Genomic DNA, 27,285 nt, shown 5'->3' with positions numbered 1-27,285 from the left:
CTCTGCCTCCCAAGTGCTGGGATTAAAGGCATGTGCCACCACCGCCTGGCTAATGACCCTGGATTTTGATTCTACTGCATGTACTGGCTTTTTGGGAGCATACTCTGTTTGGATGCACACCTTTCTAAACCTGGATGGAGGGGGGCCTTGGACTTCCCACAAGGCAGGCCACCCTGACTTCTCTTAGGACTGGAGAGTGAGGGGAAAGTGAAGGAGTAGAGTGGGAGAGAAATGGGAAAATGGGAGGAGGTGGAAATGTTAAATAAATAAATTTAAAAAAATCCTGCTGTACTATGTTATTACTCCCAACCCTTCTGCCTCTTCCTTCAGGCAGTCCCTCAGCCTGGCTTCTCTTAGTTTTCTCTATGCTATGGCCATACTTACCCCTCCAGCATTTGCATAAGCTACTCCTGCTCCTCCTGTAGACTGAGGTCCATATTGAAGAATCAGTTGTCCTATAAAGGCAGGTTGAATTGCGAGGACAGGTTCCTGAGAGAGATAGGACCAGGGGATGAGAAGTTAGAGAAGATAGTAAAGTTTGGGATGAGGTGTGCTTACACAAGTTGACTGCTGGTACAAGTAGGTTTATTAGCAAATTCTACATCCTATACACAGTTTTCCTGAAAGGAAAAATGGGATAGTTTCAGCAAAAATTCTATTAGAAGAGGATGAAGTTAGAAGTAAGTAAATCATCTAAAAACGCACAAAGGTAACACAGAGCATTGCAAATGAGACCCAAGCTGAGTGCAGAGGCCATTGGAATGATAAGCATGGCCTCTCACAATAGGAAGACCTGGGTCCTCGGAACCAAGAGATAGCGCCCCTGTTAGGGCCTGACTTCAGGCCTCTCCTGGCCTTCTCAAGAGTGTACCTAGTTTTAAACCTAGAATTAAGTTCCTTCTCTGCACAGCTGTGTCTCAGAAAATGCTGCTGACAAGTCAAGTGGGAGAACAGGGTCAGAAGAGTGAAAAAAGAAAGAAACACAAAAGAAATATTTATAAAGGTCCATTGGCCTGAAAACCTGGACCTCAGGAAGCACAGGAAGAAGAGGCCAGCGTCAGAAGGAGAAGAGTGTTGGCTATCTCTCAAGAACTGAAAAATCGATGCATGTGGTGTATGAATATATGCAAACATCTATAGACACAATTTATACATAAATACATAAATATATAGGTTTTCAGTGCCAAGAAAATACATAAAATGGCAGCTATAAATGGCCACACTCAAAAAACAGGTCCTTTTGAGTAGAATTTGGCACAGATCTGAAATAAAATGGTGCTGGATACACAAACTGAGACTTTGAAACACAAAGGCATCTCTGTTTTGAGTTGGGGTGGAATTTGACACAGTCCATGTCAGCCTGGTGTCCTGCATATATACCTCAGCAGGTACGTTCAATCAAAGGACCAAGCCCGGTAATATGGCCATGGGACCCACTGACAAAATACAGGCTGTAGGCGCCTGATGTCCATGTCCCACACAGGGTAGGCAGGTCCCTGATAGAGCACAGTGTTCGTGAAGCTCCCCAGGTCCCAGTACCTGGTGGACATTATCTCCAGAACAAGACAGCAGCCCCGAGTTGTCTGCGAGGAACCGTGTGCTGCATACTGGGTCACAGTGTCCCCGCAGTATCTTCATCTCTGAGCCTGTATTATCTTCCTCATTCTCCTCATCCTCCAAAGTGTCACAGGGGAAACAGATATGAGATGTGTCCACAAGGTGAGGATCTGATTTCAGCTTTTTGAATCGTAAGCTCCAGAGCTATATGCAGGAATTGTCAAATCCAGCAGCCAGAAGTTTGCTATCAGAAGAGATCTCACCTGCAGCTCTCAACTCCATTCCATATAAATTAAAGGAAACCTTTCATGTGGGAATGTTAAAGGACCCTGTATCCAAGAAATATGGAATAGTGGAGGAGGAAGATGGCTTCAGTCCACCAGTGCTGTATCTTGTTCACAGAGCCCGATATCCTGACTGTACATTTTCAACCACATTTTTCACCCTGCAGCACGACAGGTACTTGGGGTGTAATAATATTTTCTTTCAATGGACTGTCTTCTTAATTTAATATTTCTTTCATCATTTGCAGGTATTCTTAATATGCATCAGTGGGGGGGGGATCATTCCCTCTATCTTCTACAGACAACAGAGGCCCAGAAGATGGCATTCGCCACCATGACGTGGAGGACTAATAAAACAAAGGTTTTGTTCCCCCAAAACAGAAGCAAACATCTATGTTCCTACAGCTGAGAGACAAAATCAGAACACCTCAGAAGTACGGAGGAGACCTCATCTCATAGCCCAGAACTACTCACAGACACATAGCAAACATCTTTTCTTGTAAGGACATACAGAAAACAACAACAATATATAATACACAGTGAGTTCCAAGCATGACTAAGAACAGCAAAAACAGCCTAACAAAACCTGATTGGGAAAAAGGCTTGCATGCATACCAGAGATGAGGGCAAAAACAGCATGAAAAAATACTTCTGAGCCATGCTGCCCACAACTACAATGGAACTACTATGGAGGAGGCAGCAGGTGGACCATGAGCTCAGGACAGTCCAGCACAGGAGCCAGTTTCTAAGTTACATTCTCTTAGGAAAACAAAAATGACCTTTTAAATCAAGTACTAGGGAGGCAGAGGCAAGGGGATATCTGTGAGTTCAAGGCCAGCCTGGACTACAAAGAAACTTCCACACTGCAAGGAATGTTACACAGAGAAACCCTTTTCCATAAAAACAAATAAAAAAATAGAAAATAAATTTTTACACTACACAGTGTGGTAGACTCATGAAATCACAGCAATGTAGAGGCACTGATAACAGTATAAACAACCTAAGTCCTCCAAGGACACAATAAGAAAATGTCACATGTTTTAGATACAGAGCATTTTGCAGCCTGACCTAGGTAATTTTAAAAGACACAGATTCAAATTAAAAATGTAAAAAAAAAAAACCCAGAACCTTAACTAAGAGAAGCATGCAAGAAATTGTAACTGTATACAAGAAAATAAAAACCTCCAGAGTAGAAAAATCATAAATGCATACAAGAAAAACCCTCAAGGGGACATCTTCAAAAACATGGATACAAAACCTGGCAAAGAGATTCAATGAGAAACTTATATTATGGATTCAAAGAATCTGCTTCAGGAAGCTGTCCTTAGGAATCTTTATGCCTCCTGTAAGTAAAAAGGCCTGCATTCCAACAGATGCAGACATATGGAAAAAGCACTAAACCTATTATCTCACGCATGCACACAAACCACACACACTCAGATGCAGAGAGAGAGACAGAGAGAGAGAGAGAGAGAGAGAGAGAGAGAGAGAGAGAGAGAGAGAGAGAGAGAAAGAGAGACAGAGAGTAAGAGGAGGGAGAAAAGGAGGGAGGATGGCACGAAGTAAGCTCAGGAGGGGAGAGACAGATTCAACCCAAAACTGAAACAAGAGATTCAACATGAATGAGGACGGTCACTCAAGATAATACCACAGTCAAAGGCTATGTGACATGTTTATGCTGAAATACATTAATAGGAACACTGTCCAGTGCTGGACATAAAAACAGGGATGAAAATAATCCTTTACATATTATTAAAAGTGTAAACAGATGAACTATTACCACCTGATCCTACCAGGATCATGAATTCGAACAGGTATATATCCTCAGCTATACTACGTCTACATCCAGAGTATACCCTTAAAAATACAGAGATCTAGATGTCACCAATGGGACCTTGTAAGCTACAAGTCACCCTCTGCCCCAAGCCCTCCTGTCCCACGCGACCTCAGAGGAACTCTAAAAGATAGACTGAAACCACACAGAGATATCCCAGAGGTGAGTGCCAACCTACCCGGCAGGGTACCCCACTCTCTAAACCTACATACAAGGGTAAAACCTCAGGCACTTCCACTGCCTGTCACAGCTTCTCGAGCCAGCCAGCAGGGAAACTACCTGCAGTTGGGCTGCTCCAACACCCCATCCCATCAATTGGACCCTGTAAGCTACAAGTTCCACTCTGCCCCCAATCCCTCCTATCCCCAATTACCTCAGAGGAACTCTGAAGCACAGGCTGCAAATACACAGAGAGGATGAATCAAGTAACTCTGAAACACAACGTGACTGTACAGAGTGGACTAAGAGAACAGAACAATAGGCCTCAGTGGGGGATCAGGAAGCTTATAAAGCAGTGTTAATGACCTCAGCTGATGACATACACATTAGGACACTGTCAAGAATTCAGATATGTAAAAAAAATCACTGACAAAAACCTCTCCTAAATGCAAACCTTAATAGCCTGACAGCATTAACAGTTGACAAGAATACAGACCAACAAAATCTTTTACATATTCGATCCTGCCAGAAACGGAACATCGCTTTAGATTAAGTTTTAACCCTATGCTATACAAGAGACAGTCACTCGTAAACACAGCTCTCAGAAACAGTCACATATGATTTCTACGGTCAGGTGCCTATATCTGAAGCAGCAGCAGACAAAATGACAAAACTCTACGAGTTATCACAAATACTCACAAAAGGGTTTTTAAAATCTCAGTAGGCATACATTCTCGGGATGATATCTTTATATGCCTGCTTTTAAAAATAAATTATAGACAGGAGACCAAAGAAAGACCATTCTGTACAGACAGTTCAACATTACCTAAATGTGTTTGAAATCTAATTTTGAAATAACATTCTTTCATTTTGTCAAAGACACCATTGCTAAAAAAGAAATGGATATAACCTGGTGCAGGCGACTCAGGCCTGTGCTCCAGCCAGCTGTCTGAGGGTCTGGGGAGAGCACATGACAACTGACTACTTCCAAACCAACACAGTGACAGAACAGTCACAGAGCTGACCTAGGCCACTGATGATGACATATTTCAAACTTAAAATTCAAAAGATGGGTAAAAATTGGAATTTACTCATGGAGATGTTCTGAAGAACCTGGACTAGGTTGGAGGTTGCTAAGAGCAAGGCTTGTCTGGGTCTTTCCCTGAGGCCCCATGTATTTGAAAAAATAACTTAGTTTCTTGTCTAATTCCAGGTACACACTATACAGGTAAGAGTCATTTTACATGCTTTCATAATTGCAATATATAGACACACACACATATGAATATATATTTTATAAGCATATATACACACACATATATATTAATTTTAATGATTTAGTGTTCTTATCCTCTGAAACATAGAGATAAACTAATTTGAGATATTAAGCTGCTTCCATTTCTTCAGTCCCTTCCCTCCCTGTTGTGTAGAAATTAAATTTTTCTCCTGTTCGTTTTGCTTTACACTAAAGATATCTATGAGGGTATCAGATTAGAGTCAAATCATATGCATACAATGGGTCTAAGCAATGTTGTGTCTACATAGACAGCTCAAACCCATCAATATGAAGTACATTTGAACCTGTTAGGAAACATTTTGTCTTAAAACTCTCAACTATATGTTCTCATGTCTTTAAATATATTGAAACATTTTCAGGTAACCAAAGGCAGACGTATTGATTGGAAATAAAGACTCTTTCTAAGTGTTTTAGCAATACACCCCAAAATCTAGAATACAAAAACGACAGAAGCACCTGAGGGAAGGGAAAGAGCTCTTTAGAATCCTGCTGTCCTATGTAATTACTCCCAACCCTTCTGCCTCTTCCCTCAGGCAGTCCCTCAGCCTGGCTTCTCTTACTTTTCTCTATGCTATGGCCATACTTACTCCTCCTGCACTTGCATGTGCTCCTCCTCCTGTAGTCTGGGGTCCAAACTGAGGCATCAATGGTCCTACAATGGCAGGTAGTGTTGGACTGACAGGTTGCTGAGAGAGAGAGAGATGACCAGAGGATGAGAAGTTAGAGAAGACAGCAAAGTTTGGGATCAGACAGCAAAGTTTGTGATTGGGCTGGTATATCTAGGTTTATTAGGAAATTCTGCATCCTATATACAGTTTTCCTGTAATGAAAAATGGGACAGTGTCAGCAAAAATTGTCATACAAGGGGACAAAGTCAGCAGAAAGTTGATCACATACTGATGCACAATGGTAACACAGAGTATTGCAAGTGAGACCCAAGCTGAGTGCACAGAAGCCATAGGAATGATAAGCATGGCCTCTCACGATAGGAAGACCTGGGTTCTAGGACCCAAAGATACTATTCCCATTAAGGCCTGACTCCAGGCCACTGTTGGCTTTGTTATTGTGTGCCTGATTTTAGACCAGAATTCAAGTTCCTTTTCCACACATCTGTGTCTCAGAGAAAGCCACATATGGGTCAAGTGCAACAAGAGGGTGTGAAGCATGAACAAAGAAACAAATACAATAGAAATATTGACTGAACAGCACAACTGAAAGCTCTAGAACAAAAAAGAAAAAGACTCACCCAGCAGGAGCAGAAGACAGGGAATGATCAAATTGAGGGCCCAAATCAACAACAACAAAAAAAACAAAACAAAGAAATGAATACAAAAAAAAAATCAATGAAACAATGAGTTGGTTCTTTGAGAAAATCAACAAGATACATGAACACTTATCCAAACTAATCAAAAGGCAGAGAGAGAACATGAAGTTAACAAAATAAGAAATGAAAAGGGGGACATAAAAACAGACACTGAGGACTGGTTTACCATACGAAAAACTATCAATGTAATCCATCATATAGAAAAACTAGAAAAAAACATATGATCATTTCATTAGATGTTAAAAAAGCCTTTGACAAAATCCAACACCCCTTCATGCAAAAGGTCATGGAGAGACCAGAGATACAAGGAACATATCTAAATATAATAAAAGCAATATACAACAAGCCAACAGTCAATAGTAAATTAAATGGAGAGAAAAGCAAAGTGAATCCACTAAAATCAGGAACAAGACAAGGCTGTCCACTCTCTCCATATCTCTTCAACATAGTTCTTGAAGTTTTAGCAATAGTAATAAGACAACAAAAGGAGATCAAGAGAATTCAAATTGGAAAGGAAGAAGTCAAACTTTCATTATTTGCAGATGATATGATAGTGTATATAAGTGATCCCCAAATTCTACTAAAGAACTCCTACAGCTGATAAATACCTTCAGTGATATGACAGGATACAAGATCAACTCAAAAAAATGAGAAGCCGTCCTATACACAAATGATAAAAAGCTGAGAGGGAAATTAGAGAAACATCAACATTCACAATAGTCACAAATAACATAAAATATCTAGGGGTAACACTAACCAAAGAAGTGAAAGACCTATATGACAAGAACTTTAAGTCTTTGAAGAAAGAAATTGAAGAAGATACCAGAAAATGGAAAGATCTCCCACAATCTTGAATAGGAAGGATCAACGTAATAAAAATGGCAATCCTACCAAAACCAATCTATAGATTCAATGCAATCCCCATCAAAATCCCAACACAGTTCTTCACAGACCTCAAAAGAATGGAATTCAACTTCATATAGAAAAATAGAAAACCTAGGATAGCCAAAACAATCCTGTACACTAAAGGACCTTCCAGAGGTATCATCATCCCTGAAGTCATGCTCTATTACAGAGCTATAGTAATGAAAACAGCTTGGTATTGACATAAAAACATACAGGTTGACCAATGGAATTGAATATAAGACCTAGATATTAATCCACACACCTATGAACACCTGATTTTTGAAACAGAAGCTAAAATTACACAATGAAAAAAAGAAAGCATCTTCAACAAATGGTGCTGGAATAACCGGATGTCAACATGTAGAAGAATGAAAATCCATATCCACCTCATGTACAAAACTCAAGTCCAACTGGATTAAAGAACTCAATATAAATCCGACCACCCTGAACCTGATAGAAGAGAAAGTGGGAAGTATTCTTCAATGCATGGGCACAGGAGACCACTTCCTAAATATAACCCCAGGAGGACAGACTCTGTGAGCAACCACAAATAAAAGGACCTCTTAAAACTGAGAAGCTTCTGTAAAGCAAAGGGCACAGTCAATATGACAAAAAGGCAGCCGAATAAATGAGAAAAGATCTTCACAAAACCCCACATCAAACAGAGAATTTACCTACAAAATGTACAAAGAACTCAATAACTTAGATATCAAAATTCAAATAATCCAATTAAAACTGTAGTACAGATCTAAACAAAGAACTCTTATCAGAAGAATTTCAAATGGTGAAAAGACACTTAAAAAAGATATTCTATGCCCAGTCCTTTTGCCTCTTCCTTCAGGCAGTCCCTCTGGCCTGGCTTCTCTTAGGTTTCGCTGTTATGGCCATACTTACTCCTCCTGTATGTGCACCTCCTCCTCCTCCTGTAGTCTGGGATCGATATATAAAAGTCGGTTGTCGTAATATACTAGAAGGTTGTTGTCTACTGCCAGGTTCCTGGGAGAGATGACCAGGGGATGAGAAGTTAGAGAAGACAGTAAAGTTTGGATTGGGCATGCTTACACAAGCTGACTACTAGGAATTTCTACATGCTATACACAGTTTTCCTGAAAGGAAAAATGGAACACTGTCAGTGGAAATTCTCCTACAAGGGGAAGAAGTTAGCAGTAAGTCCATCAAGTAATGATACACAAAGGTAACACAGGGTATTACAAGTGAGACCCAAGCTGAATGCACAGAGGCCATAGGAATGATAAGCACGGCCTCTCAGGATAGGAAGACCTGGTTCCTCAGGACCCAAAGATTAGGGCCTGACTCCATGCCGCTGCTGGTCTTTTCAAGCGCGTTCCTGGTTTAATATCAGGAATTAAGTTCCTTCCGTGCACATCTGTGTCTCAGAGAAAGACACTGACAAGTAAAGCACAAGAACAGGGTCTGAAGAATGAAAAAAGAAAGAAATACAAAAGAAATATTTATAAATGTAAATTGGGTCAGAAATCCAGGATCTCAAGTAGCAAAGGAAGAAGAGGCCATGATCAGAATGAGAAGAGGGCTGGCTATCTCTCAAGCACTGAAAAAAATCGATGCATGCGGTATATGTATACATACACATCAATATATACATATATATACATATTTATATGTACATATATGTATAGGTTTCATGTCAAAGGAAAAGGCATAAAATAGCAGCCGCAAATAATCACACCCTTAAAATGCTTCTTTGGAATAAAATTAGACACAGGTCTAAAATAAAATGGCACTGAAACACAACCTGAGACTTTAAACGCAACTGGAGCTCTCTTTATTCATTCCATAGATATTGAAAGCAAACCTTTCATGGCGTATGTCTAAGGACCCTGCTTCCATGAACTATGTAATACTGTAGGAGGAAGATGGCTTTAGGCCACCAGTGCTCTATCTTGTTCACAGAGTCTGATATCCTGAGTGTATACCTTCAACCACAGTTTTCCCCCTGCATCGGGACTGGTACTTGGGGTGAAATAATATTTTCTTTAAATGGACTGTCTTCTTAATCTATTTTTTCCTTTCAGCAGCTCCGCCTATAAATACGCAACAGTGGGAATCATTCCTTCCATCTTCTACAGAAAACAAAAGAACAGACAATGATATTCACCACCATGAAGTGAAAGACGAACAAAAGCAAGGGGTTTTTTTCCCCAAAAAGAGAAATATGGGTTTAGGTTACTATAGCCAAAACACAAAATCAGAATACCTCAAAATTGTCAAGAAAACCTCATCTCATAGCCCAGAACTACTTACAGACATATAGCAAACATCTTATTTGTAATCATGTATAGAAAGCGACAACAATATATAATACATAGTGAGTTCCAAGCTTGAGTAAGGGAACAAAGCCTGCATGCATACCAGAAATGAGGGTGAAAAATATCATGAAAAAATATTTCTAGGCCATGAAGCCTACATCTACAATACAACTACTATGGACGAGGCAGCAGGTGGACCATGAGGTCAGGACAGTCCTGCACAGGTGCCAGTTTCCAAGTTATACTCTCTTAGGAAAACAAAAATGTCTCATTTAATGCAGAATTCGAAAGACAAAGGCAAGAGGATATATGTGAGTTTGAGACCAGCCTGGACTATGAAGCAACTTCCACACTGCAAGGGCTGTTTAACGGAGAAACTCTGTTCCCCCTCCCAAAAAAAGGAAAAGAAAAGAAAACTAAAAAGAGAAAAAGAAACCTTCCACAATGGATAGAGTGGTAGGCTCATGAAACCACAGCACTGCAGAGGCACTGGTCACAGTATAAAGGCTCTCAGTCCTGCCAAGGACACAATAAGACAATGTCACATGTTTAGCTGCAGAGCATTTTGTAACCTGACCTAGGTAATTTTAAAAGATGCTGAATCAAAATTGAAATTTAAAATATACTAAGAGAAGCATGCAAGAAATTGTAAATGCATACAAGAAAAAAATAAAAACCTCAAGGGGCCATCTGCAAAAATATGCATGGTAGAAAAACTGGCAAAGAGGTTCAATCAGAATCTTATATTGTGGATACAAAAAACCAGCTCCAGGAAGCTGTCCATGGGAATCTATATGCCTCCAGTGAGGAGAAAGGCTTGCATTCCAAGAGACACAGACATAAAAAGAAAACGTTAAACTCATTCTCTCACACATCCACACAAAAACACACACTCATACAATACACACACACACACACAGAGACAGACAGACAGACAGACAGACAGACAGACAGACAGACAGACAGAAAAAGAGAGTGAGAAAGAGAGAGGGAAGAGAGGGAGCAAGGGTTGCAGGAACTAAAAGATGAAGTGGAAAAACAGAGTCAACCCATAACTGAAATAAGAGATTAAATGTTAATGAGGACAGTTTCTCAAAATAATACCACCAACAAACATATGTGACAGCTATACATTGAAAGACATGAATAGGAGCACTATACAGTGCTAAACATAAGAACTGAAATGAAAATAATCATTGAAAAATTGTTAAAAGTGGAAACAGACTGTTAACATCTGATCCTCCCAAAATTATCAATTGGAATAGGTACACTACTTTTAGTCAAAAAATATGTGAGTAAAAATACAGAGATCTAGGTCCCATCAATTGGACTCTGTAAGCTACAAGTCCCACTCTGACCCCAAGCACTCTTATCCCCCTGGGCCTCTGAGGAACTCTGAAATACAGGCTGCAACTAAACAGAGATGTGCAAGGGTGAATACCAACTCAGCAGGCAAGACATCCTATTCTCTAAACATCCATACAAGGGCAAAACCCAGGGCACCTCCCCAACCTGCCTTAGCTTGACTAGCCAGGCAGCAAGCAATCTTCCTGCTGTGGGCAGCTCCAATACCCCATCCCATCAATTGGACTCTCCCAGCTACAAGGCACACTCTGACCCCAATACCTCCTAACTCCCAGGACCTCAGAGGAACTCTAATACAGGCTGCAAATAAACAGAGAAGATCAAGTGGTGAGTTACCACCTACCTAGCAGGGGATCCACTTGCTAGTCCCTTTATACCAGGGCAAAAAACTGGGCCCCTTCCCTCATCTGACTCTGCTTCTCTAGCTAGCCAGCAGGGAACAATGAACAAATGAACCACTCAATAAAGAAATGAGTGAATGACATACAAGATATATCACTGGGACAAGGAGATCAGAAATCATATAAAGCAGTGAAAATGACTTAAATTGATCACATACACAGTAGTACACTGTCAAAGAATCAGATATGCACAAAATCACTGACAGCATTAGGAGTTGACGAGAATACAGACCAACAGACTCTTTTACATGTCTATCCTGGGAGAAATTGAACCTCACATTAGAATACGTTTTAACCCAATGCTATACAAGAGACAGTCACTCGTAAATAAAGTTCTCAGAAACAAGTCATATATGATTTCTATGGTCAGGTGCCTATTCCCAAAATAGCACCAAACGAAATGACAAAAATCTACAAATTATCACAAATACCCACAAAAGGGTTTTCATAATCTAAGTAGACAAGCATTCTCTAGATGGTATCTTTTTCAGCCTGCTTTTCAAACTGCATTAATTACAGACAGAAGTCTGAATAAGAATAATTCTGTACAGACCAGTTAACATCACCTAAATGTGTAAGAATGCTAATATCAGAGACAGCATTCTTTCATTTCTTCAAAGACACCACGACTGAAAGGAGGAAGGGAGATGACCTGGTGCAGGTGACTCAGGCCTGTGCTCCAGCCAGCTGTCTGAGGGTCTGAGGAGAACACATGACAACTGACTACTTCCAAACCCACCTAGTGACAGAACAGTCACAGAGCTGACCTAGGCCACTGCTGAGAACATATTTCAAATTTCTTAGTCAAAAAGATTGGGGAAGAATTGGGATTTTGATCATGGAAACTTCCTGAATACCCTGGACTAGGTTGGAGGCTGTTAAAAGCTAGGCCTGTCTGGGGCTTTCCCTGAGACCCTGATGTATGGAGAAATAACTTACTTACTTGTCCAAATCCAGGTACATAACATACAGATAAAAGTAATTTTAGGTGATTTCATAAATGTACACACACATATATATGGATATATATGTCCATAAGTATATATACACATTTATATTTTTTAATTTTAATGATTCAATTTCCTTGTCCCATGGGCATCATGAAGAAAAACTAATTCAAGATCTTAAGCAGTTTCCTTTTCTTCAGTCCCTTATATCCTTGTTTAGAATATTTATGTTTCTCCAGTATATTACTGTTTCTTTTGGATTAGACTGACCACATTTCTAAGGGTATCAGATAACAGAAAAATCATGTACATACTATGGGTCTAAGATATCTTGTGTCTACATAGACAATTCAAACCTATCAATACGAAACACATTTGAACCTGTTAAAAATATTTTATCTTGAAACTTCAACTATATGTTCTTATGTCTTTAAATTTATAAAAACATTTTCAGGTAAACAAAGGCAGACTTCTTAACTGAAAGTAAAGACACTTTCTAAGTGCTTTACCAATACACCCCAAGAACAAGAACACAAAAACAACAGACGCACCTGAGGGAAGGGAAAGAGCTCTTTAGAATCCTGCTGTCCTATGTAATTGTACTCCCAACCCTTCTGCCTCTTCCCTCAGGCAGTTCCTCAGCCTGGCTTCTCTTACTTTTCTCTATGTTATGGCCATACTTACTCCTCCTGTATGTGCTCCTCCTTCTCCTCCTGTAGTCTGGGGTCCACATGGAGGGATCGGTTGTCCTACCTCGGCAGGGTCTTTCCTACTGGCAGGTTCCTGAGAGAGATGACCAGGGGATGAGAAGTTAGAGAGGATAGTAAAGTTTGGGATCAGGTGTGCTTACACAAGCTGACTGCTGCTACAAGCAGGTTTATTAGGAAATTCTGCATCCTATATAAAGTTTTCTTGAAAGGAAGAATGTGATAGTTTCAGCAAAAATTCTTATATAAGGAGACAAAGTCAGCAGGAAGTCGATCAACTAATGATACACAAAGGTAACAGAGTATTGCAAGTGAGACCCAAGCTGAGTGTACAGAGGCCATAGGAATGATAAGCACGGCCTCTCAGGATGGGAACACCTGGGTCCTTCAGACTCAAATGCACTGCCCCCATTAGGTCCTGCCTTCAGGACACTGCTGGATTGTAAAGCCTGTTCCTGAGTTTAGAACAGTAATTAAGTTCTTTTTTCACACATCTGGGTCTCAGAGAAAGACACAGACAAGTCAAATGCAAGAACACAATCTGAAAAATGATAAAAGAAAGAAATACAAAAAAACCATATCTATAAAGTGACATTAAACCTGAAATTCTGGAGCTCCAGCAGCAAAGGAAGAGGACACCAGGGTCAGAAGGCAAAGAGGGTTGGCTATCTCTTAAGCACAGAAAAAGGCCAAAACCATGATGGGGATACCCATTAAAACAGTTTACCTGAGCTAATGGGAGCTCACCAATTCCACACGTACTACATTGGACCAAACTAGAACATCTGAATTTAGTTGACTGTTGACAGTTTTATGGCTGGGGCAGACAAAAGGACTACTGACATGAGCAGCAGGATTTATCTCTAAGGCTTGTTCTGGCTTTTTGGAACCTATTCTTTTTTTTAATTAATTAATTAATTTATTTATTAAAAATTTCCACCTCCTCCCATCCTGCCATTACCCTCCCACTCTCTCCCTCTCCCTCAGCCTCCAGTCCTAAGAGAAGTCAGACTACCCTGCCCTGTGGGAAGTCCAAGGTCCTCCACCCTCCATCTAGGTCTAGGAAGGTATGTATCCAAATAGAGTAGGCTCCCAAAAAGGCAGTACAGGGCAGTAAAATCAAAACCCAGTGCCATTATCATTGGCTTCTCAGTCAGCCTTCATTGTCAGAGACATTCAGAGAGTACGGTTTGATCCCATGCTCGTTCAGTCAGAGTCCAGCTGGCCAAGGTGAGCTCCCCATTAGATCTGTCCCACAGTCTCCATTGGTGCTCTGGTTTCGCTTCAGATCGTAGATAGGAAAATCAAGGAATAGAAAACGCTCCCGATACATCCCAACGATCAGCTATAGCATTTAAACACTACTAAGAATGGAAAGAACCCAAACATGTACTAAAAATGGACTTGGGAAAGCACACCACCGAGTTGACCCCTGGGGTTAACGGGAAGGTTCCAGAAAGCCCTCAACAGGAGACGTTAAAGTGAGACTCCTCAGGAGAAAGGGAGTTGTTAAGATGGACGAATCTCAACAAACACACTACTCACTGCCATGGTGAGCAGAGAGCTCCACTAATCCAAAATCAGCATTTGACATCCATGGAGAGGGCCCACAACACAGAGAGTCCACAAGGTGCCTAGAAACCCAAGGTCACCAGCAGCTTGGGGCAACAGCCCTCACAATGGCCCAAACTGCCAAACAGACACCAGGGCGGTCTGGGAACCAGAAGTGAGCAACATTCTACATCGCCCCCTACTGGCAGGGCAGGAACACAGCGCCTGTTGCCAAAGCCCACAGCCTGTGCTGCAGAAGCTGGTCCCGTCCTGTTTTCTAAGTAGTAAGAAATGGAGAAATTGGAACTCAGCCCCAATACCAACCTGACTGTGGAGTAGCAGGGACACTATGAGAACTTACATGCGATATAACAAAGGGTTAGGTAAAAAGCACACGAGAACATTTTAAGGGAGACTGAAGATGAAGGAATTTCCATATTCCTTCTCATGAGTTTTTTTTTCCTTTTTCAGAGAGAATGCCAACCCTACTTCCAGAGGAATCAGGGGAAAAACTGTTAACATGGGGAAAAGGGCTGTGAAATGAGAGGCTGAGGAAAAAAGAATAGTATTTGCAAAGAGAAAAAAAATAGGACTAGGTACTTTGCAAATCGTGTGCAGAGAGGAAATGGGTGAGAAAGGAATAAACCTATGGGAAGGGGAGGAAACACTGAAGTAGGAGGAGCAATCTTAGAAGACAGGAAGTGTGGGAATGTGGGAAGTATGGGGGGGTGAGAGGTAAAGGAAAAGGGTCAGACAGAGAAGAGGCACAGAAGGAAGAGAGACAGTAGGGAAGGAGAAAGAGGTGGAAGAGAGAGAAAAAGGATGAGAAATAAAGAAAGGATTGTGAAAGGAGAAATGGGAGTGACGTTAAAATGGAAATCTAGCCAGGCTGCCAGCAGAGGATGGGAATCCCTGGCCTCCTGAAGCAGAAATAGGAGGAACTCTGACAGATTAAGAGCACCCTGGTCTACACAAGGACTTCCAGGAAATCCATGAGCACACAGACAAGTCTACCTGTAAAGTCAAATAAAAGTAATAATGAAAATGATGATGATGAGGAGGAGGATGAAATTAATAATAATAAGCAAAAAATATAATGAAAAACTAAGAGTGGCTCAAAATGTAAATCAGAAAGAGAGAGGGAGGAAGGGAGGGAAGAGGGAGGGAGGGAGAGAGAGAGAGAGAGAGAGAGAGAAAGAGAGAGAGAGAGAGAGAGAAGGACAAAGTTTCGAAGGGGAAAAATATAAGAAAGGTTCTTCTGGCTTAAAATGGGAAAGCGGTTTAGAACTTTTTAAATGGGAGGAGAGAAATACAGTGAAAAAATGGGAAAGAGTGAAAAAGGGAAGGCACAGATGCAATGGTGCTTGTGAGAGAGCAAGGCGGTAGGCAATGGGGAAAGGGATGTAATGATTAAAGGGCAAAGGAAGAAAGGGCAGATGATATAGGGAAGGAATGAGGGAATGGAAAGAACTTAGAAGAAGAGGTAAGAACTTCCCCTTAGAAGGGGAAGAAACAGATCAAAAGAGATGCAGGAGAAGGAAATAGGCAACAAGAAAGATGGAAAGGTGTGGAAGAAGAAAGGAAGGGAAGAGAAGTTGGACCAGCAAAGGTTAAGGAAGAAAATGAGAAAGACACAGAAAATACCAAATCAGGAAACAAATTCCACCACTGCTGGCCAATGCCAACAAGCTCATGGGAGGTAGGCATCAGTAGGGAAAAGGGAAATTAGTGAGCACTGGACAGAGAGGACCAATAAACAAATGAACCACTGAATGAAGATATGAGTGAAGGACATATAAGGGGTGTCACTGGGAAAAGGGGGATCAGAAAGTATATAAAGCCATGAAAATTACTTAAACTGAGGAAATATTCATTAAGACACAGTCAAAGAGTCAGATATGCAAAAAAAAAATGATTGACAAAAACTCTCCTAAAGGCAAACCTTAATTGCCTGACAATATTATAAGACTTGACAAGAATAAAGACCAACCGTATCTTTTACATGTTCTTTCCTGGGAGAAACTGAACCTCACTTTAGAATAAGTTTTAACCCTATGCTACACAAGAGACCATCACTCGTGAACACAGCTCTCACAAATAGTCACATACGAGTTCTATGGTCAGGTGCCTATTACGAAAGCAGCAGCAGACAAAAAAAGCAAAACTCTATTAATTATCACAACTACTTACAAAAGGGTATTTTCATAAACTAAGTAGACATGCATATTCAGGTGAATAAATTATAGACAAGAGATCAAATAAAGTCCATTCTGTAAAAACAGGTTAACATCTTCTAAACGTGTAAGAATGCTAATATCAGAGACAGCATTATTTCATTTCTTCAAAGACACCACGACTAAAAGGAGGAAGGGAGATGACATGGTGCAGGTGACTCAGGCCTGTACTCCAGCCAGCTGTCTGAGGGTCTGAGAAGAGCACGTGACAACGGACTACTTACAAACCAACACAGTGACAGAACAGTCACAGAGCTGTCCTAGGCCACTGCTGAGAATATATTTCAAACTTAAAAGTCAAAAGATGGGTAAGAATTGGGATTATGCTCATAGAAACATCCTGAATACTCTGGACTAGGTAGAAGGCTGTAAAGAGGTAGGCCAGCCTGGGGATTTCATGATGCCAAAATGTATGGAGAAATAACTTAGTTTCTTGTCAAAACCAAGGCACATCAATATAGGTAAAAGATATTTTAGGGGATTTCATAACTGTAATATGTACACATATATATGTAAAAATGTTTTTAAATAAATATACACATATATTTTTATTTTAATGATTCAATATCCTTGTCTTCTGAGTCATCACTAGAAACACTAATACAAGATCTTAAGCTGTTTCCTTTACTTCAGGACCTTCTCTGCCTTCTGTTTAGAATTTTTACTTTTCAACACTTTAGCCCTTGTTTGTGATGGATTAGAGTGACACATTTATGAGCGTATCACATTGCAGTCAAATCATATGCATACAATGGGTCTAACCAATCTTGTGTCTACATAGCCAGCTCAAACCAATCAATATGAAACACATTTAACCCTGTTCAGAAATATTTTGTCTTGAAACTATCAACTATATTCTTGAAAGGCAGACTTGTTGATTGAAAGTAGGGCTCCTTCTAAGTGCTTTAGCAATACACCCCAAGAACTAGAATACAAAAACAACAGACGCACCTGAGGGAAGGGAAAGAGCTCTTTAGAATCCTGCTGGCCTATGTAATTGTACTCCCAACCCTTCTGCCACTTCCCTCAGGCAGTTCCTCAGCCTGGCTTCTCTTAGTTTTCTCTATGCTATGGCCATACTTACCCCTCCTGTACTTGCATGTGCTCCTCCTCCTCCTTCTTCTCCTCCTCCTGTAGTTTGAGGTCCATACAGAGGATTCGGTTGTCCTACATCGGAAGGGTCATTTCTACTTGCAGGTTCCTGAGAGAGATGACCCGGGGATGAGAAGTTAGAGAAGATAGTAAAGTTTGGGATTGGGCATGCTTACACAAGATGAGTACTGGCACATGCAAGAATACTAGGCATTTCTACATGCTATACACAGTTTTCCTGAAAGGAAAAATGGGATAGTGTCAGCGAAAATTCTATTACAAGGGGACGAAGTCAGCAGAAAGTTGATCACATACTGATGCACAAAGATAAAGCAGAGTATTGCAAGTGAGACCCAAGCTCAGTGCACACAGGCCATAGGAATGAAAAGCATGGCCTCTCAGGATGGGAACACCTGGGATCTCAGGAACAAAGACACTGCCCCCATTAGGTCCTGCCTCCAGGACACAGCAGGCCTTGTCAAGCCTGTTCCTGGTTTTAGCCCAGGAATTGAGTTCCTTCTCTGCACATCTGTGTCTCAGAGAAAGACACAGACAGGTCAAGTGCAAGAACGGGGTCTGAAGAAGGAAAACACAAAGAAATATAAAAGAAATATTTATAAAGGTATATTGAAGCTGAAATCCTGGACCTCAGGAAGCAAAAGGAAAAGAGGCCTGGCTCAGAAGGAGAAAAGGGTTGGCTATCTCTCAAACACTGAAAAATTGATGCATTTGTTGTATGTATATATACACATCTATATACACACACACATTTATATATAAATACATACATACCTAGGTTCCAAGGGACAAGCAAAGGTATAAAATAGCAGCTATAAATGACCACACTCACAAAACAGCTTCTTTGGAGTAGAATTTGGCACAGGTTGAAATAAAAGGGCTCTGAACACACAACCTGAGACTTTGAAACATAACTTGAGCTCTCTTTACTCCATTCCATATAAATTGAAAGGAAACCTTTCATATGGGAATGTTAACCGACCCTGTATCCCAGAAATACAAAATACTGGAGGAGGAAGATGGCTTTAATCCACCAGTGTTGTATCTTGTTCACAGAGCGCAATATCCTTTAGCCACAGATTTCCCCCTGTATCAGGACCGGTACTTGGGGTGGAATAATATTTTCTTTCAATGGACTGTTCTCTTAATCTATTTTTTCTTTTAGCATCTTCACATATTCTTAATAGGCATCAGTGGGGATCATTCCCTCAATCTGCTCTAGACAACAAAAGCCCAGACAATTACATTTGCCACCATGATGTAGAGGACTAATAAAAGCAAGGTTTTGTTCTCAAAAAGACAAGCACAGGTTCCTACAGCAGAGACACAGAAACAGAATACCTCAGAAGTGTCAAGGAGACCTCATCTCATAGCCCAGAGCCACTTAAAGACACATAGCAAACATCTTATTTGTACTTATGTATAGACAGCAACCATATTATATAATACATAGTGAGTTCCAGCGCGAGTAAGAATAACAGAAACAGCTTACAAAAACATGATGGGAACAAGGCCTGCATGCGATCCAGATATGAGGGTGAAAAACATCATAAAAAATATTTCTGGGAAATGTGGCCCAGGCTGACAATGGTACTACTAGGGAGGAGGCAGCAGGTGCAGCATGAGCTCAGGACAGTCCAGAACAGGTGCCACATTCTAAGTTTTATTCTTTTAGGAAAACAAAAATGGAACTTTTAATCAAGCACTCAAGAGGCAGAGGCATGGGGATATCTGTGAATTCAAGGCCAGCCTGGACTAGGAAGCAACTTCCACACTGCGAGGACCGTTTCACAGAGAAACACTGTTCTAAAAAATAAATAAAAGTGGAAAAAATTTTCCACACTGAACAGAATCGTAGGCTCATGAAATCACAGCACTGAAGAGCCACCAGACAGAGTATAAAGACCCTAAATCCTGCAAAGCACACAATAAGAAAATGTCACATGTTTTAGATACAAAGCATTTTGAAGCCTGACCTAGGTAATTTGAAAAGACGCAGATTCAAAATTAGAATGTAAAAACAAAAGACAGATCTTAACTATGAGAAGCATGCAAGAAATTGATAGTGTATACAAGAACACAAAAACCTCAAGGGTAGAAATATTGTAAATGTATACAAGAAAAAAAACATCAAGAGCACATCTATAAAAAGATGCACGGTACAAAAACTAGCAAAGAGGTTCAATCAGAAAGCACACTCAGACAGAAACAGAGAGAGAGAGTAGGAGAAGGAGAAGAAAGGGAGGGAAGGAAGGAGGATTTGACAAGTTATGGAATGGAGGGGAGAGACTGATTCAACCCAAAACTGAAACAAGCAATTCAACATTAATGAGTAGAGTGTCTCAAGATAATACTACAGACAAAGGCTAGGTGACATCTTTCTACTGAAAATATTAATAATAGCACTGTCCAGATAAAAGATGAAAATAATCCTTTACATATTATTAAAAGTGGAAACAGATAGACTATTAACACCTATTCCTTTCAGGATCATCAATTGCAACAGACATATACTCTCTGCTACACTACATCTACTCCAAAAGTATACCCTTAAAAATAGAGATCTACATCCCATCAATGGTGCCTTCAAAGCTACAAGTCCCACTCTGCTCCCAAACTCTCCTATCCACCACAACCTCAGAAAAACACAAGGCTGCTTCTCTTACTTTTCTCTATGTTATGGCCATACTTACTCCTCCTGTACTTGCATGTGCTCCTCCTCCTCCTCCTGTAGTCTGGGGTCCATATTGAGGAATCCCTTGTCTTACAATGGAAGGTTGTATTCTGCTGACAGGTTCCTGAGAGAGACAGAACCAGGGGGTGAGAAGTTAGCAAGGATAGTAAAGTTTAGGATCAGGCATGCTTACAAGTTGCCTGCTGGTACAAGCAGGTTTATTAGGAATTTCAACATGTTACACAGCTTTCCTGGAAGGTAAATGGGACAGTGGCAGCAAAAATTCCCATACAAGGGGACAAAGTCAGGAAGAAGTTGATCAAGTACTTAAGCACAAAGGTAACACAGAGTACTGCATGTGAGACCCAAGCTGAGTGCACACAGCCCATAGGAATGAAAACCATGGCCTTTCAGGATGGGAAGACCTTGGTTCTCAGGACCCAAACACACTGCCCCAATTAGGGCCTGCCTAGGATACTGCTGGCCTTGTCAATGTGTGCCTGGTTATAGACCAGGAATTGAGTTCCTTCTCTGCACATCTGTGTCTCAGAGAACTCACTGACAAGTCAAGAGCAACGACAGGGTCGGAAGAAGAAACACAAAGGAAATATTTATAAAGGTACATTTGGTCTGAAATCCCGGAACTCCAAAGGCAACGGAAGAAGTGGCATGGGTTAGAACGAAAAGAGGATTGGCTATCTTTCAAGCACCGAAAAATCGATGCATGTGTTGTATGTATACATACACATATCTCTATGTACACACATTTATACAAACATAAATACATACATATATACATAAGATATAAGTGACAAGAAAAGGCATGCAATGGTAACTATAATTAACCACAGTAAAAAAAAAGCTTCTTTGGTGTAAAATTTGACACAGGTCTGAAATAAAAGTGCACTGAACAAACAACCTGAGACTTTGAAACACAGCTGCAGCTCTCTTTATTCCATTCCATATAAATTGAAAGGAAACATTTCATGTGGTAATGTCAAAAGACCCCGTATCCCAGAAATATGGAATAGTGGAGGAGGAAGATGGCTTATAGTCCAGCAGTGTAGGCCTGACCTATAAAAACTAAAGAGACCTGCTCTGCAGGACTAATCAAAGGTATAGGTTTCAAGTCACAAAGGTATCTAGGAAGGGACCCACACTCTACAGGCACTCCTTATCCAACGTTCACTCAGCTGAACTATTTATTCCCCTGATCTCCTGATCATTTTTACAGAGTTCTGCAAAATCCTCCATGTTTGCATGGTCTCCTCTAATCCTTAAGGTCTGGCTTTCATGGAAATATGAGTTCTTTCACTATAATAATGAGGATATGGGCCTATATTTTCAAAAGGGAAACTCCTGATTCCATGGTGTATTCATTTACAAACCCAGCCAATCATAAGACATGGCGAACAGACAGTCACAAGTGTCAAAAGCAAAGCAAAAACCCTGACAAACACCATTCACCTGTCAAGAACTCATAGGCTGATGCACAGAAGACAACAACAGCAGGAGTAATTCAGGTAGTTACTTAAGAAAACGTAAAGATGTTTGCATAACAAGAAATCCAAATAGAGGCAGGTGAACAGGTATCACAATATTGTAAAATTCTTTACAATATCACTTGCATGGCTAAAGAGTCTTAGGAAATGAAAAACAACTAAAACAAATGAGCCAACTGCCATGTCAAATTCACAAAACAGAACAAACGCAGAAAGAGTAGAACAACAACTCAGAGAGAGTGTGACTGTCAAAGAAATGAAAACACAGTGTAGACACGACCAGTGTGGACAATTGGTGGCTGGAATATAAATAGAACTGATCCTGATCTGATGAGCTCTCCACGTACTATATGTGTATGGACCACATGATGGATCTGCTATCCTGTACAATCCATATCTTTGAATAACCAACAAGACTGAGTCACACATCCGTCCAGTTTATCACAGAGGAAGTGTAAGGACTGTAGAATATCTATTACACTTCCAGTGCTGTATCTTATCCACGAAGCACAATATACTGTCTGTACACCTTCACCCAGTGTTTCCACCCTGTACTACTTTGGGAAGAATAGTATTTTCTTTCAACGAACTATCTCCTTAATCTATTTTTGCTTTCAGCATATTCATGTATTCTTAATATGCATCAGTGGGGATCATTCCCCCCGTCTTCTACAGACAACAGAAACCCAGAAATTGACATTTGTCACCATGATGGGGAGGACAAATAAAAGCAAGGTTTTATTCTCAAAAAGACAAACACAGATTTCCATACCTACAGCCAAGAGACAAAAACAGAATACCTCAGAAATGTCAAGGAGACCTCATCTCATAGCCCAGAACTACTCACAGACACATCTTTTTTTGTAAGGACATACAGAAAACAACAACAACATAATACACAGTGAGCTACAAGCATGACTTAGAACAGCACAAAAACCTTAACAAAACATGATGGGAACAAGGACCTAATGCATACCAGAGATGAGTGTGAAAAACAGCACAAAAATACTTCTGAGCCATGTTGCCCACACCTACAATGGAACTACTATGGAGGAGGCAGCAGGTGGACCATGAGCTCAGGACAGTCCAGCACAGGTGCAGTTTCAAAGTTACATTCTCTTAGGAAAACAAATATGGCCCTTTTAATCCAGCACTAGGGAGGCAAGGGATGGGGATATTTGTGAGTTTGAGGCCAGCCTGACTAGGAAGCAGCTTCCAATCAGACACAGTTATTACACAGAGAACCCGTGTTCCAAAATACATAAATAAAAATTAAAAATAGAAAAAAAAGTTCCACAGTGTACAGAGTGGTAGGCTCCTGACATCACAACACCATAGAGGCACCATCAGAGTATAAAGGCTCTCAGTCCCATCGGGACACAATAAGAGAATGTCACACGTTTTAGCTACAGAGATTTTGAAACCTTACCTAGGTAATTTTAAAAGACACAGATTTGAGGGAGGGGGTCTTGATCGGGGGAGGGGGAGGGAAATGGGAGGCGGTTGCGGGGAGGAGGCAGAAATCCTTAATAAATAAATAAATTAAAAAAAAATTAAATTAAATTAAATTAAGATATAATAAAACCCATAAAACAAAACAGAACCTTAACTAAGAGAAGCATGCAAGAAATTGTAAATGGATACAAGAAAAAAAATCCTCAAGGGGACATGTGCAAAAATGATGCATGGTATAGATGAACTGGCATAGAGGTTCAATCAGAAACTTATGTTTTGGATTAAAAATTAAGCTCCAGGAAGCTGTCCTTGTGAACCTATATGTCTCCAGTAAGTAGAAAGGCTTGTATTCTAAGAGGCACAGAAATATAAAGAAATACTAAACTCATTCTCATACACATACACACTCACACACACAAAAAGATAGAGAGAGTAAGAAAAGGAGCAGTGGGGAAGGGAAGGTTGAAGGAAGTAAGGGATGGAGGGGACAGACAGATTCAACCCAAAACTGAAACAAGAAATTCAACGTTAATGAGGATGGTCTCTCAAGATAATACCACAATCAAAAAATATGTGACATCTATACACTGAAATACATTAGAAGTAGCACTAATGCAGTGCTGGACATAAGAAGAGAGATGAAAATTCCAAATGATTCAATTGAAAACTGGAGTACAGATCTAAACAGAGAACTCGCAACAGAAGAATCTCAAATTGTCAAAAGACACTTAAGGAAATGTTCAACATCCTTAACCATCAGGGAAATTCAAATCAAAATGACTCTAAGATACCATTGTATACCAGTCAGAATGGCTAAAATCAAAAACACTAATGATAGCTTATGCTGGACAGGATGTGGAGTAAGAGGAACACTACTCTGCTATTCATGGGAATGGGAACTTGTACAACTACTCAGGAAATCAGTTTGGCATTTTTTTTTCATAAAATTGAGAATCAACCTACCTCAGGATTCAACAATACCACTCTTAGACATATGCCCAAATAATGCTCAATCATACTATAAGGAAATTTGTGCAACTATGTTCATAGCAGCATTATTTGTAATAGCCAGAATCTGGAAACAACCTAGATGCTCATCAAGAATGGATAAAGAAAATGTGGTATATTTACACAATGGAATACTACTAAGCAGTAAAAACCAATGACATCTTGAAATTGGTAAAAAAAAAATGACATCAATCCATGCAAATGGATGGAAATAGAAAAAACAATCCTAAGTAAGACAATACATATCCAAAAAGAAGAACACAGCATTACTCACACTTAAGTGGATAGTAGTTGTAAAACAAAATGTAACAAGTCCATAGTCCATCACCCTAGAGAAGCTAATTAACAAGGTGAACACTAAGAGAAACATATATAGATATCCCAGGAAATGGGAAATAGAAAAGATCTCCTGACAAAGTTGGGAGTATTGTTGGGGTGGAGAACGAAGGCCAGAAGAGGAGGGAAAAAGGGAAGGAAGGAGGAGAACTTGAGGGAATGAGAAAGATGAGACAGAGAAAGGACAAAGATATTTTGATTGAGGGGAGCCATTATGGGCCTAGCAAGAAACCTGACAATAGAGAAATTCCCAAGAAACCTACAAGTAGGATCCCAGCTAAGACCCTAAGCAATAGTGGAGCAGGTGCCTGAACTAACCTTCACATGTAGTCAGACTGATGGATATCTTAAATATCACCATAGAACCTTCATCCAGCAACTGACGGAGGCAGAGGCTGAGACTTGCATCAGAGCAATGGCCTGAGCTCCCAAAATCCCAAAAGTGGAAGAGTGGGAGGAGTGAGAATATGAGCAATGAGATTAAGACCATGATGGGGACACCCACTATAACAGTTTAGCTAAGCTAATGAAAGCTCACCAATTCCAGCGAGACTGGGAAGGAACCAGTATTGGACCAAACAAGATACTCTGAATGTGGATGGCAGTTGTATGGCTGGGGAAGAACGGATATAAACAACTCAAACATGTACTAAATATCGACTTGGGAAAGGAAGCCCCCAAGTCCAACTCCTGGTGTTAAAGAAAAGGTTCCAGAAAGCCCTCAACAGGAAATATTAAAGTGAGATGCCCAGGCCAAAATCAGCACTGGGCATCCACAACTCTGAGAGAGTACACCAGCTGGCCTAGAAACCCCAAAAGCCCTGAACGCATCAGAGCCACAACAGCCTGCACAAAGGCCCACACTGTCAAACAGACACCAGTTAATTTTGAGACCCAGAGGTGAGCAACATTCTACATCGCCACATACTGGCAGGGCAGACCACACAGCCTGTTGCCCGAGCCCACAGCCTGTGCTGCAGAAGCTGGTCCCATCCTGATTACTAAGTAGTGGGAAATGGAGGAATTGGAACTCAGACCCAATAACCACCTGTGGGGTAGCAGGGATACGACAAGAACTTACACAGGATTTATAACAAAGGGTTATGTGAAAAGCATAGGACTGTCTTTTACTGCAGACTGATGAAGGAATTTCCCTATCCCTTTTCATGGGTTTCTTTCTTTCTTTCTTTCTTTCTTTCTTTCTTTCTTTCTTTCTCTTTCTTTTTTTGATTGGAGGAATGCTCACCCAACTTCAAAAGGGGTCAGGGTAGAAACCTTTAACATGGGAAAGGTTTGTGAAATGAGAGGCTGGGGGGAAAATAGAAGTATTTGCAAATGTTAAAAAAAATAGAACTAGGTAGTTTGGAAATGGGGTGCAGAGAGGAAATGGTTGAAAAAGGGATAAACCTATGGGAAGGGGTGGTGGAGGAGGGTTTTCTGTCTATGTGTTGTTTTCATTGGTTAAATAAAGAGACTGCCTTGGCCTTTTAATAGAGTAGAAAATTAGGTGGGCAGAAGAGACAGAACAGAATTGTGGGAGAAAGAAGGCAGAGACAGAGAGCCACCATCCATGAAACTGCCAGGTCAACATGCTGAATATTTTCCGGTAAGCCACAAGCTCGTGGTGATACACAGATTTAATAGAAATGGGTTGAATCAAGATGTGAGAGTTAGCCAATAAGAGGCTAGAACTAATGGGCCAGGCAGTGATCTAATTAATATAATTTCCGCATGGTTATTTTGGGTATAAACTAGCCAGGTGGTCAGAACAAGGGGCCCTGTGCAACTACTACAAAGGGGAGAAAACACTGAAGTAAGAGGAGCAATCTTAGAAGACAGGAAGTGTGGGAATGTGGAAAAGTATGGGAGGGGTGAGAGGTGAAGGGAAAGGGGTCAGACAGAGAACAGGCACAGAAGGAAGAAAGACAGTAGGGAAGGAGAAAGAGGTGGAAGAGAGAGAAAAAGGGTGGGAAATACAGAAAGAATTGTGAAAGGAGAAATTGGAGTGACATTAAAACAGAAATTTAGCCAGGCTGCCAGCAGAGGACTTGAATCCCTTGCCTCCTGAAGCAGAAATAGGAGGATGTCTGGGATTTTGCAAGCTCCCTGGTCTACAAAAGGACTTCCAGGAAATCCAGGAACACACGGACAGGCCCTATCGGTAAAGTCAAATAAAAGTAATAATGAAAATGATGGCGACATTAATAATAAACACCAAAACAAACTATAATGGAAACTTAGCAATAACATGAGAGGAAAAAAAGATTAATAAAAAAATGAGAAAAATCTAGCAGGGTGAAAAATGTGAGAAACGTTCCTTTGCCTTGAAATAAAAAAATATTAAGA

General features: G+C 40.5%; 1 protein-coding gene across 1 annotated transcript in view; it reads right to left on the bottom strand.

Annotated features, from left to right (window-relative positions):
• Positions 1–27,285, bottom strand: part of LOC142840506 (uncharacterized) — a 91,051-nt gene that overhangs the window by 51,413 nt on the left and 12,353 nt on the right. Inside the window, exons 4-9 of the mRNA XM_075956995.1 lie at positions 20,658–20,762; positions 17,939–18,055; positions 13,047–13,145; positions 8,256–8,357; positions 5,719–5,817; positions 385–489 (exon numbers count right to left, since the gene is read on the bottom strand). Of these exons, the coding sequence (XP_075813110.1) occupies positions 385–489; positions 5,719–5,817; positions 8,256–8,357; positions 13,047–13,145; positions 17,939–18,055; positions 20,658–20,762 (627 nt within the window). The remainder of the gene's footprint in view (positions 1–384; positions 490–5,718; positions 5,818–8,255; positions 8,358–13,046; positions 13,146–17,938; positions 18,056–20,657; positions 20,763–27,285) is intronic.

This window comes from Microtus pennsylvanicus, chromosome X (assembly GCF_037038515.1).
Source record: "Microtus pennsylvanicus isolate mMicPen1 chromosome X, mMicPen1.hap1, whole genome shotgun sequence".
NCBI lineage: Eukaryota > Metazoa > Chordata > Mammalia > Rodentia > Cricetidae > Microtus > Microtus pennsylvanicus.
This window is presented reverse-complemented; position numbering and strand designations above follow the sequence as displayed.